The 11,937-nt window shown below is 40.8% G+C and overlaps 1 protein-coding gene and 1 long non-coding RNA gene across 5 annotated transcripts in view; one reads left to right on the top strand and one right to left on the bottom strand.

Moving 5' to 3' along the window:
• Positions 1-8,785, bottom strand: part of LOC107700630 (uncharacterized) — a 10,219-nt gene extending 1,434 nt beyond the window's left edge. Inside the window, exons 1-2 of the long non-coding RNA XR_001635564.1 lie at positions 8,682-8,785; positions 6,486-6,492 (exon numbers count right to left, since the gene is read on the bottom strand). This is a non-coding gene — a long non-coding RNA (uncharacterized LOC107700630). The remainder of the gene's footprint in view (positions 1-6,485; positions 6,493-8,681) is intronic.
• The window catches only part of LOC107700627 (gastrula zinc finger protein XlCGF57.1-like), an 82,680-nt gene that overhangs the window by 61,936 nt on the left and 8,807 nt on the right, over positions 1-11,937 (top strand). The window contains exon 1 of one of the 4 annotated variants that reach the window (XM_016502359.1): positions 2,994-3,178. The exons of the other annotated variants lie outside the window; for them this stretch is intronic. Within the exon in view, the coding sequence (XP_016357845.1) occupies positions 3,094-3,178 (85 nt within the window). The 5' untranslated portion in view covers positions 2,994-3,093. Of the gene's footprint in view, positions 1-2,993; positions 3,179-11,937 lie in introns of those variants that run through there. 4 annotated transcript variants of the gene reach the window in all.

The raw sequence follows: 11,937 nt of genomic DNA, 5'->3' as shown, positions 1-11,937 counted from the left end.
GTCCCCCCCCCCCCCCATATGTATAAATGCACAAACTTGTTCAGTTTGCACATCGGCTTGCTGAAGATACTCAGCTACTCCTCTGTGGAGGGCCAGATCTGTGGTGATGCAGTAGTGATTGCAGTAGTGCGGTCACATCCGGTTACTGCAAGCCGTTATAACACACTCTGGCATGTTTATTTTTTTAGCATTTTGAGAGGAGAACAGTTCACATATATGACTTCAACAACCAGATGCATTTTGTACAGTTCCATCTGGAATGTGGAAAAATGCTCTCTCTTTCGGAGGGCATTTACCCCTGGTCTTTTTTCTTTTTCGATTGGATAGCTATGCGATCAGAGAAAACGCATGAATTGACCAGGTACACATGAACTGAGTCTCCACATGCATCACAGTTATTTTGATGTGTGGAATGTGAACAGGGACTATTGTCTGCACTGATAACCTAGGGCAGGGTTCTCAAATCTCGGTCCTAGAGGGCCACTGTCCTTCAGAGTTTAGCTCCAAAACCAATTAAACACACCTGACCAGCTAATCAAGGTTAACTAGGCATACTAGAAACTTTCAGCTAGATGTTATGGAGCTGGTTGGAACTAAACTCTGCAGGACAGTGGCCCTCCAGTACTGAGTTTGGAGACCCCTGGCCTAGTGGTTAACACACTGATATATGGTGCAACTGCTCCACCGGTGACCCGGGTTCGAATCCTGACTCGCAGTCCTTTGCCGATCTCGTTCCCCTCTCTTCACCCCCATGCTTTCCTATCAGTCTCTACTGTCCTGTCCTAAACAAAATGGCCAAAAAACAAGGACTCTGTATACTTGGTTGAAGTTTACGGCATTAACTATATACTGCAGAACAAGCTGTAAAGCCCAAGACACACTGCACGATTTTCGGCTGTCCCAGACGAAAGATTGTCATCGTGAAACAATTGTGGCTTTTTCTGTGATCGTGGCTCCTAAACGGTGGTTCTGTGTCGTGCAGTGAGAGAGGTTCAAATGACGGCCATTGTCACGGTCTTGCGACCAAAGATAGCCAACGATACAGCATGATAATCGCACAGCGTGTTTGCTGTTACGATCCACGTTTACTGACCAACCAATAGAAATGCAACATGGCGCTAAAACATAAAACTGCTTACCTCAAGCTCTTATCCCTTCCGTTTTCGCCGCTTCCACTTTTATTCAGTACACATAAAAACTACAACTGCTAAAGTGTTATTTATCATGCTCTTTTTTTGTTTACCACTAGCGCATGCTGATGATGTGTTATTCTTCTATAGAAACGTGCGTCGTAGCCTACGAGTCAATAGGTGTTATTGTCGTACAGTCTACACGCATGTCGTAGCCAAGTTTATTAAATCCATGTCGCACAGTGTGACATGCAATGATCTTATAGGATTGCTAAAATCGTGCAGTGTGTCTCGGGCTTAAGTTGTCAGTAACTTAATAAAACAAGGAAACCTCAACATGTAGATCTGTATGCAGGTGGGAGGTACTTGATCAGAATTAAATACATACACCTCTCTCTTATTATTGTACCGGTGCCCAAATGATTACTCATTCAAAGTTCCCATCTTTTTGTACTAATATGTAGTTTGTTGGTTTCCATAACAGAAATACAATGGACACACGTGTGTCGCAGAAACAAAGAAAATGAGAAATTGAAGTGGTTTTATTTAGCATTTACATTCTTGTGGCATTTTATATTATATTGCTTTTAGGAACACTTAAAAAGGTTGATCTTTATTATTTAACGAACTTCTTGATGTTTGTTTGCTTTTTTCAGACATGTTTTATAAAATTGTACAAGTAAGCCCTATACAGGTGAAAACACACAAACAAGTCATAGAATTTCCTCTGTGGTCCTTTTTTTATGTCCAATAAAAACTATTATTTGTATGTGTTTATCAGGTTTTTTTTTTTTTAAGAAATCCCTTTTAGGTTATATGGCACGTCTTCACTCAGTTTGTCACTACACTCATCTACTATAAGGAATGTAAATCAGGGAGGACACACACAATCACAATTAATTTTGCCAGTTGATATACAATGGTAAAAGTAACATTTTACAAAAAGTTTTTTTTTTTTTGAGTCGGTGGCCCTATAAAAAAAAAAGTTTAATTACATGGACAAATGTTTGTTAAATTAAACATTGTTAAATCTATTTCTAAAAAAAAGTTCAAATAAAAGATCAAATAAAACATATAAGTGTGTAGCCATTTACAAAATCTCACAGATTATTTTCATTCAACAACCCGATATGTGTCGGGTCCCCGCCATGATAGCAGCAACTGTTTACAGAACAAGCGGGAACCCAGTGTGCCTGTAGTTTTCTCTATTTCTGTTCCATCACGTGACAGAAAGGCCTTCTCAAGCCGTACGGCTGACATTAGCCACATTTAAATACAGACTCAAAAACTCGTATGTTTAGCTGTGCATTTAGTGAATAAGCACTGTGCGACGTTCTAACTGATTGCACTGTATTTTATGTACAATCTTTTTCTATTCTTAACTTTTAATTTAAAATCAATTTAAGGTTATTTTTAATTTCCTTGTTTTATTGTTGTGACTATTTTTTATGATTATTTTAATTCCATTTATGTAAAGCACTTTGAATTATCATTGTGTATGAAATGTGCTATATAAATAAACTTGCAAAAAAATAAATATATAAATATATATATGTATTTCAGCAAGAATTTATCTCTGAACATCGTTGATATGTTTTATTATTTGTATTTGAATATGTCTGATTTTAGCATGAGAATGGGACTTTTATTGTGTAGGGGAGATATGACATCATAAGGCTGAGCCACACTCCTGCTCTTTTGTGATTTGGCTGAAGAAAGGCTTGTGTTCTGAGCATTTGAAGTGTTCCAAACTGTTCAGGCAATTTTATGCTTCTAACGAGAACTCTTAAATTAATGTTTTATTACCGAATGTAACATTGTAATGCTTTGTATTAAAAAATTTTTTTTTGAGCAAAGTGCATCTGCACATGAGTAACACATTTGGATTTATTTTCTTTCTGTTAATTATTCTCATCTTGTCCAAACTCACAGAAAAACATCCACGTGACACACTATTATAAAGATGGCGTTTATTAAAGAGGAGAGTGAAGACATTAGGATTGCAGAAGTATTCAGCATCAAACATGAAGATACTGAGGAACAAACAGGTTGGTTTCTTTCTCAAAGCTGAACTCAGCCAATTGATTCTTATTCACAGTACAGCTCTACAGAAATGAATGATATTTCTGAAGAATGTCATATGATTTTCCTAATTCTGGCTTTTATTTGACGTGGAGTGTAGGCTAAAGGGATAGTTCACCCCAAAATGAAAATTACCCCATAATTTGCTCACGCTCAAGCTATCCTAGGTGTATATGACGTTCTTATTTCAGACGAATACAGAGTTATTTAAAAAAAATATCCTGGCTCTTCCAAGCTTTATAATGGCAGTGAATAGGGGGTGAGATTTTGACGGTCATTCGCATTTGTCTTATGTTAAAGTGCCCCTATTATGGGTGATGAAAGGTTCATATTTTGGTTTTGGGAGTCCCCAACAACAGGTTGACATGCATGCTAGGTCAAAAAACACTTTCATTGTCTTATAATATGCATTCATTTTTACCTTACTTGCTCAACGACTCCCAAACGATTCATTTTTCCAAACCCCTCCTTTGCGTGATGCGAATCTGCGGTGATTGGTCGATTGGTCTCATTTTCATTTCATCATGACTGTAATGCCTGATAAAGCAGCGTTTGTGAACGCAGTGCTGCTTTGTGTACAGCGTTACCGGGGAAATAGTACAGCTATTTTACCGCTCCAAAAGTGGCACCTAGTGGCAAAGAATGAATTCTTTGTGTGGGAAGTCGTGGCCTAATGGTTAGAGAGCCGAACTCGTAACCCAAAACTTCAATAGCACGACTGAGGGGCCCTTGAGCAAGGCACCGAACCCCCAACTGCTCCCTGGGAGCCGCAACATAAATGGCTGCCCACTGCTCCGGGTGTGTGTTCACGGTGTGTGTGTGTGTGTGTTCACTGCTGTGTGTGTGCACTTTGGATGGGTAAATGCAGAGCGCTAATTTCGAGTATGGGTCACCATACTTGGCCACATGTCACTCACTCACTCAAAGAATGAATTTACATTTTCATTCAGGCTAACGCAAAACGACTAACAATTGGGCAGGCAGTATGCTAATGTTTCATGTTGACTTCAACATGAAACGGCTTGGGATTCGTGTTAAAAACGACTCGTTTCAATGATTCAGAGTCGACTCTTTTTTTTGAGAGACAATAACTTTATACACGGTGCACTCTCAGATTTAAAACTTGGCAGGATGTTTTCATTCACTTAGAGCTGTGTTACACACTGCATGAAAGGTTATTTTCAAAAATCCATAATAGGGGCACTTTAACTTCCGTCACGTAGTGCACACTCCTATGATGTGCTACGCAACACTACACATTCTAAGCACATGAGCTGCGCAGCACATCATAGGAGTGTGTACTTCATCACAGAAGTTAACGCAAGTCAAATGCGTATCTGCATGGCTCCAGAAGCTAGTTGTTTTGCTTTATGAAGTTTTAAATAAGGATATTTGTCTTACACACATGCAGGGATTCACTTCAGAAGGCCTTTATTAACCCCTTGGAGCTGTGTGAAGTACGTTTTATTATCGCTGGATGATTTTTGAGCTTCAAAATCTCATCTCCCATTCACTACAATTATAAAGCTTGGAAGACGGTAAGGTATTTTTTTTAATTTTTTATCATTCTGATTGTGTTTGTCTGAAAGAATACAGTCCTATACACCTAGGCTGGCTTGAGGGTGAGTAAATTATGGGGTAATTCTCATTTTGGGGTGAACTAACCTTTTAACTTGCATTTGTCTCTATCAGACCTGAAGGTGCTGAAAGAGGAGAGTCAAGTACTGAATGAAAATGAAGACAAGTACCTGGTCGAGGAAAATCCCAATTTCAAAACGGAAGAAAAATATTTTAGCTGTTCGCAGACTAAAAAGACTTCTACACGAATAAGAGCTCAGAAGACAGGAACTAGAGGTATCTCCTGCAAACACTGTGGAAAATTCTTACTCGTAATGGAAAGCTTAAAAAGCACATACGAATTCACACTGGAGAAAAGCCTTATGCATGCGCTCAGTGTGGAAAGAGTTTCATTGAAAAAGGAAACCATGAAAAACACATGACAGTTCCAGTTGTGTATAAAGTACCTGAAAGCCATACTCAAGTAAAAATACAGATATCTTACCAGAAAATGACTGGTAGAATCATCACTGAATCATTTATTCAACCTATTCGTTCAAAAAGCTGATTCATTCAATAAGTAAACACCATTGCTCAAAAAGACACAAAACAGTGCTGTGATCTTTGTTTGGAACTATTTTTGTTGGCAAAATTGAGCAAAAACAAGCAATATTATGTCTAAAATGTAAATCACTTATTGCTAACTTTACTGTACTTGTATTAAATTATCATTAAATGTGTTATCATGCTGATATGTGCAGAAAAACGGTACTCTTTGTGTGATATAGATTGTTAACTATATTAAATTATATAAATATATAAAGCATACAGAAGCATTTTTGCCATTTACAATTTTGAATGCCTTGAATTTACAATTTTAATAGACTAATAAATCATGTGCATGCACACTCTGTGTGTGATTTGGCGATATAGCCTACTTGATAATGTCAGATTTCACATCATTACAACAACACATACCATATTATCACAGACGATATACTGTATATCGCTGTCACAGTCACCAGTTCTGTCGCCTAATCTGAACTACATTTCAGAATCAGAATTCGCTTTATTCGCCAAGTGTGCGCAAACACACGAGGAAATTATTTATTTTTAAATTTTTTTAAAGAAGCTCTTGGTACATACATGCATACATACATGCATACATACATACATATATATATACATACATATCTGACATGATATGACAAGAAACATTTAAATAAGACTTAATAAATAATATGTATGAATCTGGAACAGAAGATTTATGTACAGATTTGTGCATTATTTACATGAGAGAGAGGCAATAATTAGAGATGGAGAATTAATTACAGGCATGAATTACAGAACACAGGTAATAAATCCTGTGTTAGCTGTTTAAGCTGGAGATGGCATGGGGGAAAAACATTTTATATGCCTAGATGTTCTAGCGCACAGAGATCTGTAGCGTCTGCTGGAGGGGAGAAGTGCAAACAGGTTGTGTCCGGGGTGAGAGGGGTCTGTAATGATGGAGTCAATGTGAGTGTCCCACTTCAGGTCCTGAGAGATGGTGCTTCCCAGGAATCTGAATGACTCCACTGCAGCCACAGTGTTATCCATGATGGTAAGTGGGGGGAGTGCAGGGGGGTTCCTCCTGAAGTCTACGATCATCTCCACAGTTTTGAGCGTGTTGAGCTCCAGATTGTTGTGACTGCACCAGACAGCCAGCTGCTCAACCTCTTGTCTGTAAGCAATCATCGTTTCCCATCATCCCTCCTGCTGCTCACCTGCTCGTTGTCACCAACCATTCAGTCACGATCACCAGCTGTTTCTCATTCCACCTGCACTGGTTAAAAGGACTCACCACACACACAGATTGTCTAGTCTCGTCTAAGACCTTCCAGATATTCGCCTTGGATTGTTACTCACCTGAAGCCAACTTACCTGTTGTTTGTTTGCACTCCCAAGTCTCCTATCGCCGATCTCCAGCGCCCAGTTCCTTATCTCCAGTCATCAGCTCTGTCTCTCCATCTCCAAGTTTGATGTGCTCTTCCTTCAAGAAAGGAAAGGAAAGATTTTACCTCTTCATCAAGTCCTGTAAACGTGTGTGTGTGATCACCTATTGCCTTATTGATGCTGTTGTGTTAAATGAAGCCTGTTTGGAACGTTATTCATCTCTCTCTGGTCTGTGTACCCCTGACAGAAGACTAGACCACCAACAGACAACAGCAGTATGAGCTCCATTGTTGATCCGGCCACGCAAATCCTCTCCATAACCCAAGATGGCCATCCGATCGAGTTTTATGTTGATGAGTTTCTCCCGCTCGCCCACCAGGTAGCTTGGAATGATGGGACATTAAAGTCTTTGTTCTGGAGTGGTCTGGATGATCCACTCTTCCTCCAAGCACCAGCAGCGACAACCGCCGGTACCCTGGCACAATATATCGATTATGTGCTATTGCTAGATGGTTCCTCCTTCACTGTTGGCGAGGTCGATGACAATACCAGCGTAACTCCGTTGCTGCCATCCCAACACCCCGCCTGGTACCTGGCCACCCGGTACCGGCGGTTTATTCTATCGAGCCAACTCCAGTCCCAAGTCCTCTCAAGTGTGTGAAATTTTCAGACCAGGGCCAATAGTTTTCCCTCGACCCCGGAAAATGGTTTCTAACAGCGCCGACTTGGGGGCGAAAGTGGCGGATCCTGCGGTTATTTCTCTCTGGAAGGCCCTGAAGAAATTTTCCCCTCTCAGGTTCCATTATCCAAAATCTCATCCAGTCAGTACCTCCATGCCAGTGTTCCATCCCGTCACAGCTGCCGCACCTGTGCCTCCATTCAAAAGTGCCGTCGCACATGAGACTTCATCCAAAATGGCTGCCGCACTTGTGCCCCTGGGAGTACTGGTGGAATATGATGGGATGTCTTGGAGCCCAGAAATGGCTCCAGCCCCCAAACTCAACCCAGATTTTGCTCCTGTCCCCGAACTCCATCCAGAGGTGACTTCTATTCCCGGCATGGAAACAAAATTATCTCTCGGTTGATTGTGCATCTTTTTCTTCCACACTTTTTCCTTCCACTCAACTTTATGTTAACATGCTTGGATACAGCACTCTGTGAACAGCCAGCTTCTTTGGCAATGAATGTTTGTGGCTTACCCTCCTTGTGAAGGGTGTCAATGATTGTCTTCTGGACAACTGTCAGATCAGCAGTCTTCCCCATGATTGTGTAGCCTAGTGAACCAAACTGAGAAACCATTTTGAAGGCTCAGGAAACCTTTGCAGGTGTTTTGAGTTGATTAGCTGATTGGCATGTCACCATATTCTAATTTGTTGAGATAGTGAATTGGTGGGTTTTTGTTAAATGTGAGCCAAAATCATCAGAATTAAAAGAGCCAAAGACTTAAACTACTTCAGTCTGTGTGCATTGAATTTATTTAATACACGAGTTTCACAATTTGAGTTGAATTACTGAAATAAATGAACTTTTCCACGACATTCTAATTTATTGAGATGCACCTGTACCTGTTGCTTGTTTGCACTCCCAAGTCTCCGATCTCCAGCATCCAGTTCCTTATCTCCAGTCATCAGCTCTGTGTCTCCATCTCCAAGTGTCATGTGCTATTCCTAAAAGAAAGGAAAGGAAAGTGTTTACCTCTTCATCAAGTCCTGTAAACATGTGTGTGTGGCTCCTCACCTGTCTGTTCTTCCTCTTCTCCATCTGCTATGCTTATCTGATCACCTATTGCCTTATCAATGCTGTTGTGTTAAATAAAGCCTGTTTGGAACGTTATTCATCTCTCTCTGGTCTGTGTACCCCTGACAATCGCACACCCCAGACTCGACTTGAGTACAGATACTTAAGTACTGTAACGAAGTATTATTACTTTGTTACATTACACCACTGGACAGTTCACACTGGATAGAAGCCTTTCACCTGCAAACAGTGTGGGAAGAGCTTCACTGAAAAAGGAAACCTTGAGCGCCACATGAGAATTAACACGGGAGAGAAGTGTTTCACCTGCCAATAGTGTGGAAAGAGCTTCAATGATAAAGGACACTTTGAAGGCCAAATGATAATTCACACTGGAGAGAAGCCTAACACCTGCCAAGAGTTTCACTGAAAAAAATAAACGTAAAACTCCACATGAGTGTTCACACTGGAGAGAAGCATTTCACTTGCCAACAGTGTGGGAAGAGTTTCACACAAAAACAACATCTTAAAGTCCACATGAGAAGTCACACGGGAGAGAAAGCTTTTACTTGCCAACAGTGTGGAAGGAGCTTCACAACAGCAATAAATTTCAGTGGCCCGTAGCACGAAGAGAGATGAACAAACTCAGAGTTGTAGAGTAAGTTTTGAGTTGACAAAACCCGATAAATCCAACCTGGTTTAGATCAGGATCAGCGGGCTCGCAAGGCTCGATATAAACGTACTCCTTCAACTCAGAGTTTGAACCAGAGTTTGCGATTAACTCTGGAGCGCTTGCACCTGAAAGTGTGACACGTGCAGCAAACAGCCAATCACAGGGAACGTGTGGAGAGCATTAGCAGAGTGTCATTTGGATTTGGGGGGAAGTCGTGGCCTAATGGTTAGAGAGTTAGACAGTGGCCCTCCAGTACTGAGTTTGGAGACCCCTGGCCTAGTGGTTAACACACTGATATATGGTGCAACTGCTTCACCAGTGACCCGGGTTCGAATCCTGACTCGCAGTCCTTTGCCGATCTCGTTCCCCTCTTCACCCCCATGCTTTCCTGTCAGTCTCTACTGTCCTGTCCTAAAAAAAAACAAAAAACAAGGACTCTGTATACTTGGTTGAAGCATTAACTAATTACTGCAGAACAAGCTGTAAGTTGTTTTATTTCTTTTTTTTTAGGTATTGTGTCAGAAATGTGGGATATTCATATAGAATTTTATATTTTATTTTATATTTATATTATTAATGTAACCGTTATAGCACTTTTTACAATACAGATTAAGTCAAAGCATCTTTAGCAGCTCTAAACAATGTAATGACATGAAAAAATAGCCTAACTACTTGTTCACATCGAGACGAATATCGCGCGCGATTATCACTGACGTTTAACACCTCGTGACTAAACAAAAGGGCGCCAATGTGAGTGTGCACACCGACGCGCAAAACGCGAGGCGTAAAAGCGTCATTTAAAAAAAAAAACGCCTCTGGCTCATTTTTTTGGTTTGACACGCCGTGTTACAAGCTGGCCGACCAATGAGATTGACGCTTTTGTTCACGTGTCTGGAGCTGCTGAAGTTACAGTAAAACACGACTTGATGGCGCTCAAGCACAAAACGGTCTTGCTGAGAACACATTGATACCTAACGACGAAGAGGAAGTAAGTAAGGCAAGGCAAGTTTATTTATATAGCACATTTCGTACACAATGGTAATTCAAAGTGCTTTACATAAAAGAAAAGAATATGATAATAATAAAAAAATAATAATCACAACAATAAAACAAGGAATTTAAAAACTTTGAGAATGATTTAAAATTGATTAAAGAGGTTTAAAATGAATTTACAACCGTTAAGAATAGAAAATGATTATACATAAAATATAGTGCAATCAGTTCGGACATTGTTCAGTGCTCATTCAATAAATGCACAGCTAAACAGATTAGTTTTGCGTCTGCATTTAAATGTGGCTAATGTTTTAGCACATCTGATCTCTTCTGGAAGCTGATTCCAACTGCGGGCGGCATAATAACTAAAAGCGGACTCCCTTTGTTTTGTATGTACCCTTGGTATTTCTAGCTGACTCGATCCTAATGAAATATAGTGCAATCAGTTCGGACATTGCACAGTGCTCATTCAATAAATGCACAGCTAAACAGATGAGTTTTTAGTCTGCATTTAAATGTGACTAATGTTTTAGCACATCTGATCTCTTCTGGAAGCTGATTCCAACTGCGGGTGGCATAATAACTAAAAGCAGACTCCCCTTGTTTTGTGTGAACCCTTGGTATTTCTAGCTGACTCGATCCTAATGATCTGAGTGGTCTGTTAGGTTTATATTCAGTGAACCTGTCTGCTATATGTTTAGGTCCTAGGCCATTGAGTGATTTATAAACGAGTAAAATACTTTAAAATCAATCCTAAATGTAACTGGAGTAAGCCAGTATAAGGACCTGAGTACTGGTGTGATATGCACAGATTTTCTGGTTCTAGTCAGAATTCTGGCGGCAGTGTTCTGGATGAGCTGCAGCTGTCTAATGGTCTTAGCATAGCTGTGATAGGCAATTTGGTTCTTTCTCATTATTTGATTTAGTGGGAGCATATACAGGCTAAACAAGAGTGGTGCAAGAATTGAGCCTTGTGGGACTCCGCATGTCATGGACGTCCACTTAGACTTATGCTCTCCGCATGTCATGGACGTCCACTTAGACTTATGCTCTCCTATACTTACATAATAACCTCTCCCTTCTAAGTATGACCTGAACCATTTGAGTACCATGCCAGAAAGCCTGACCCAGTTTTCCAGTCTCTCGAGAAGTATGTTATGATCGACAGTGTCAAACGCAGCACTGAGATCTAGTAGTACCAGCACTGATATTTTGCCAGAATCAGAATTTAAGCGAATGTCATTTATTATCTTAATGAGCGCTGTCTCTTTGCTGTGATGCGGTCGGAAACCACATTGAAAAGCATTGTGGCAGCGGCCGGAGAGCTCTAACAGTAGGAGGAGGGCGAGGTGGGAGGACAGGCTTTGGTGGTTGTGGGGCTCGCCGTTTTTTAGTTGATATCTGGGAACTTGCAGCGAAAGAGTGGGAGAGTTTGGTTCCAGCATACACCAGTTCCTCCATTTTCTGTGAGAAGCTTAGAAGTGGAGATGCTGGAGAGAGGGATAATGTGCCTGGTGAGCGGGGCTGTGGCTCTGCTGTTTCTGGTGGCTGAAATATGTTGTCCTGACTTCCCTGGCTGTTTTCCAGAAAGTCATCCTTCGGTGCTGAATCTTGGAGCTGTTCTGATACGTTGTCCATGAGCAGTGCTTGTCATGGCTGCGTGGTGTTATCAGTGTCCTTGTGGGATGTGTCAACCACATGACGACTCGGACCAGGTGTGTGTGTGCTATTCAGGCTGAGTGGATTGGCACACTCTGCTGAAGGATGACGGAGGGAGAAGGAGATTTTGTCCTTAAGCACTCTTGCACCAAGTTTGTTTGGGTGGAGGCCATC

This window comes from Sinocyclocheilus anshuiensis, unplaced genomic scaffold (assembly GCF_001515605.1).
Source record: "Sinocyclocheilus anshuiensis isolate Anshui unplaced genomic scaffold, SAMN03320099.WGS_v1.1 scaffold1714, whole genome shotgun sequence".
Classification (NCBI taxonomy): domain Eukaryota; kingdom Metazoa; phylum Chordata; class Actinopteri; order Cypriniformes; family Cyprinidae; genus Sinocyclocheilus; species Sinocyclocheilus anshuiensis.
This window is presented reverse-complemented; position numbering and strand designations above follow the sequence as displayed.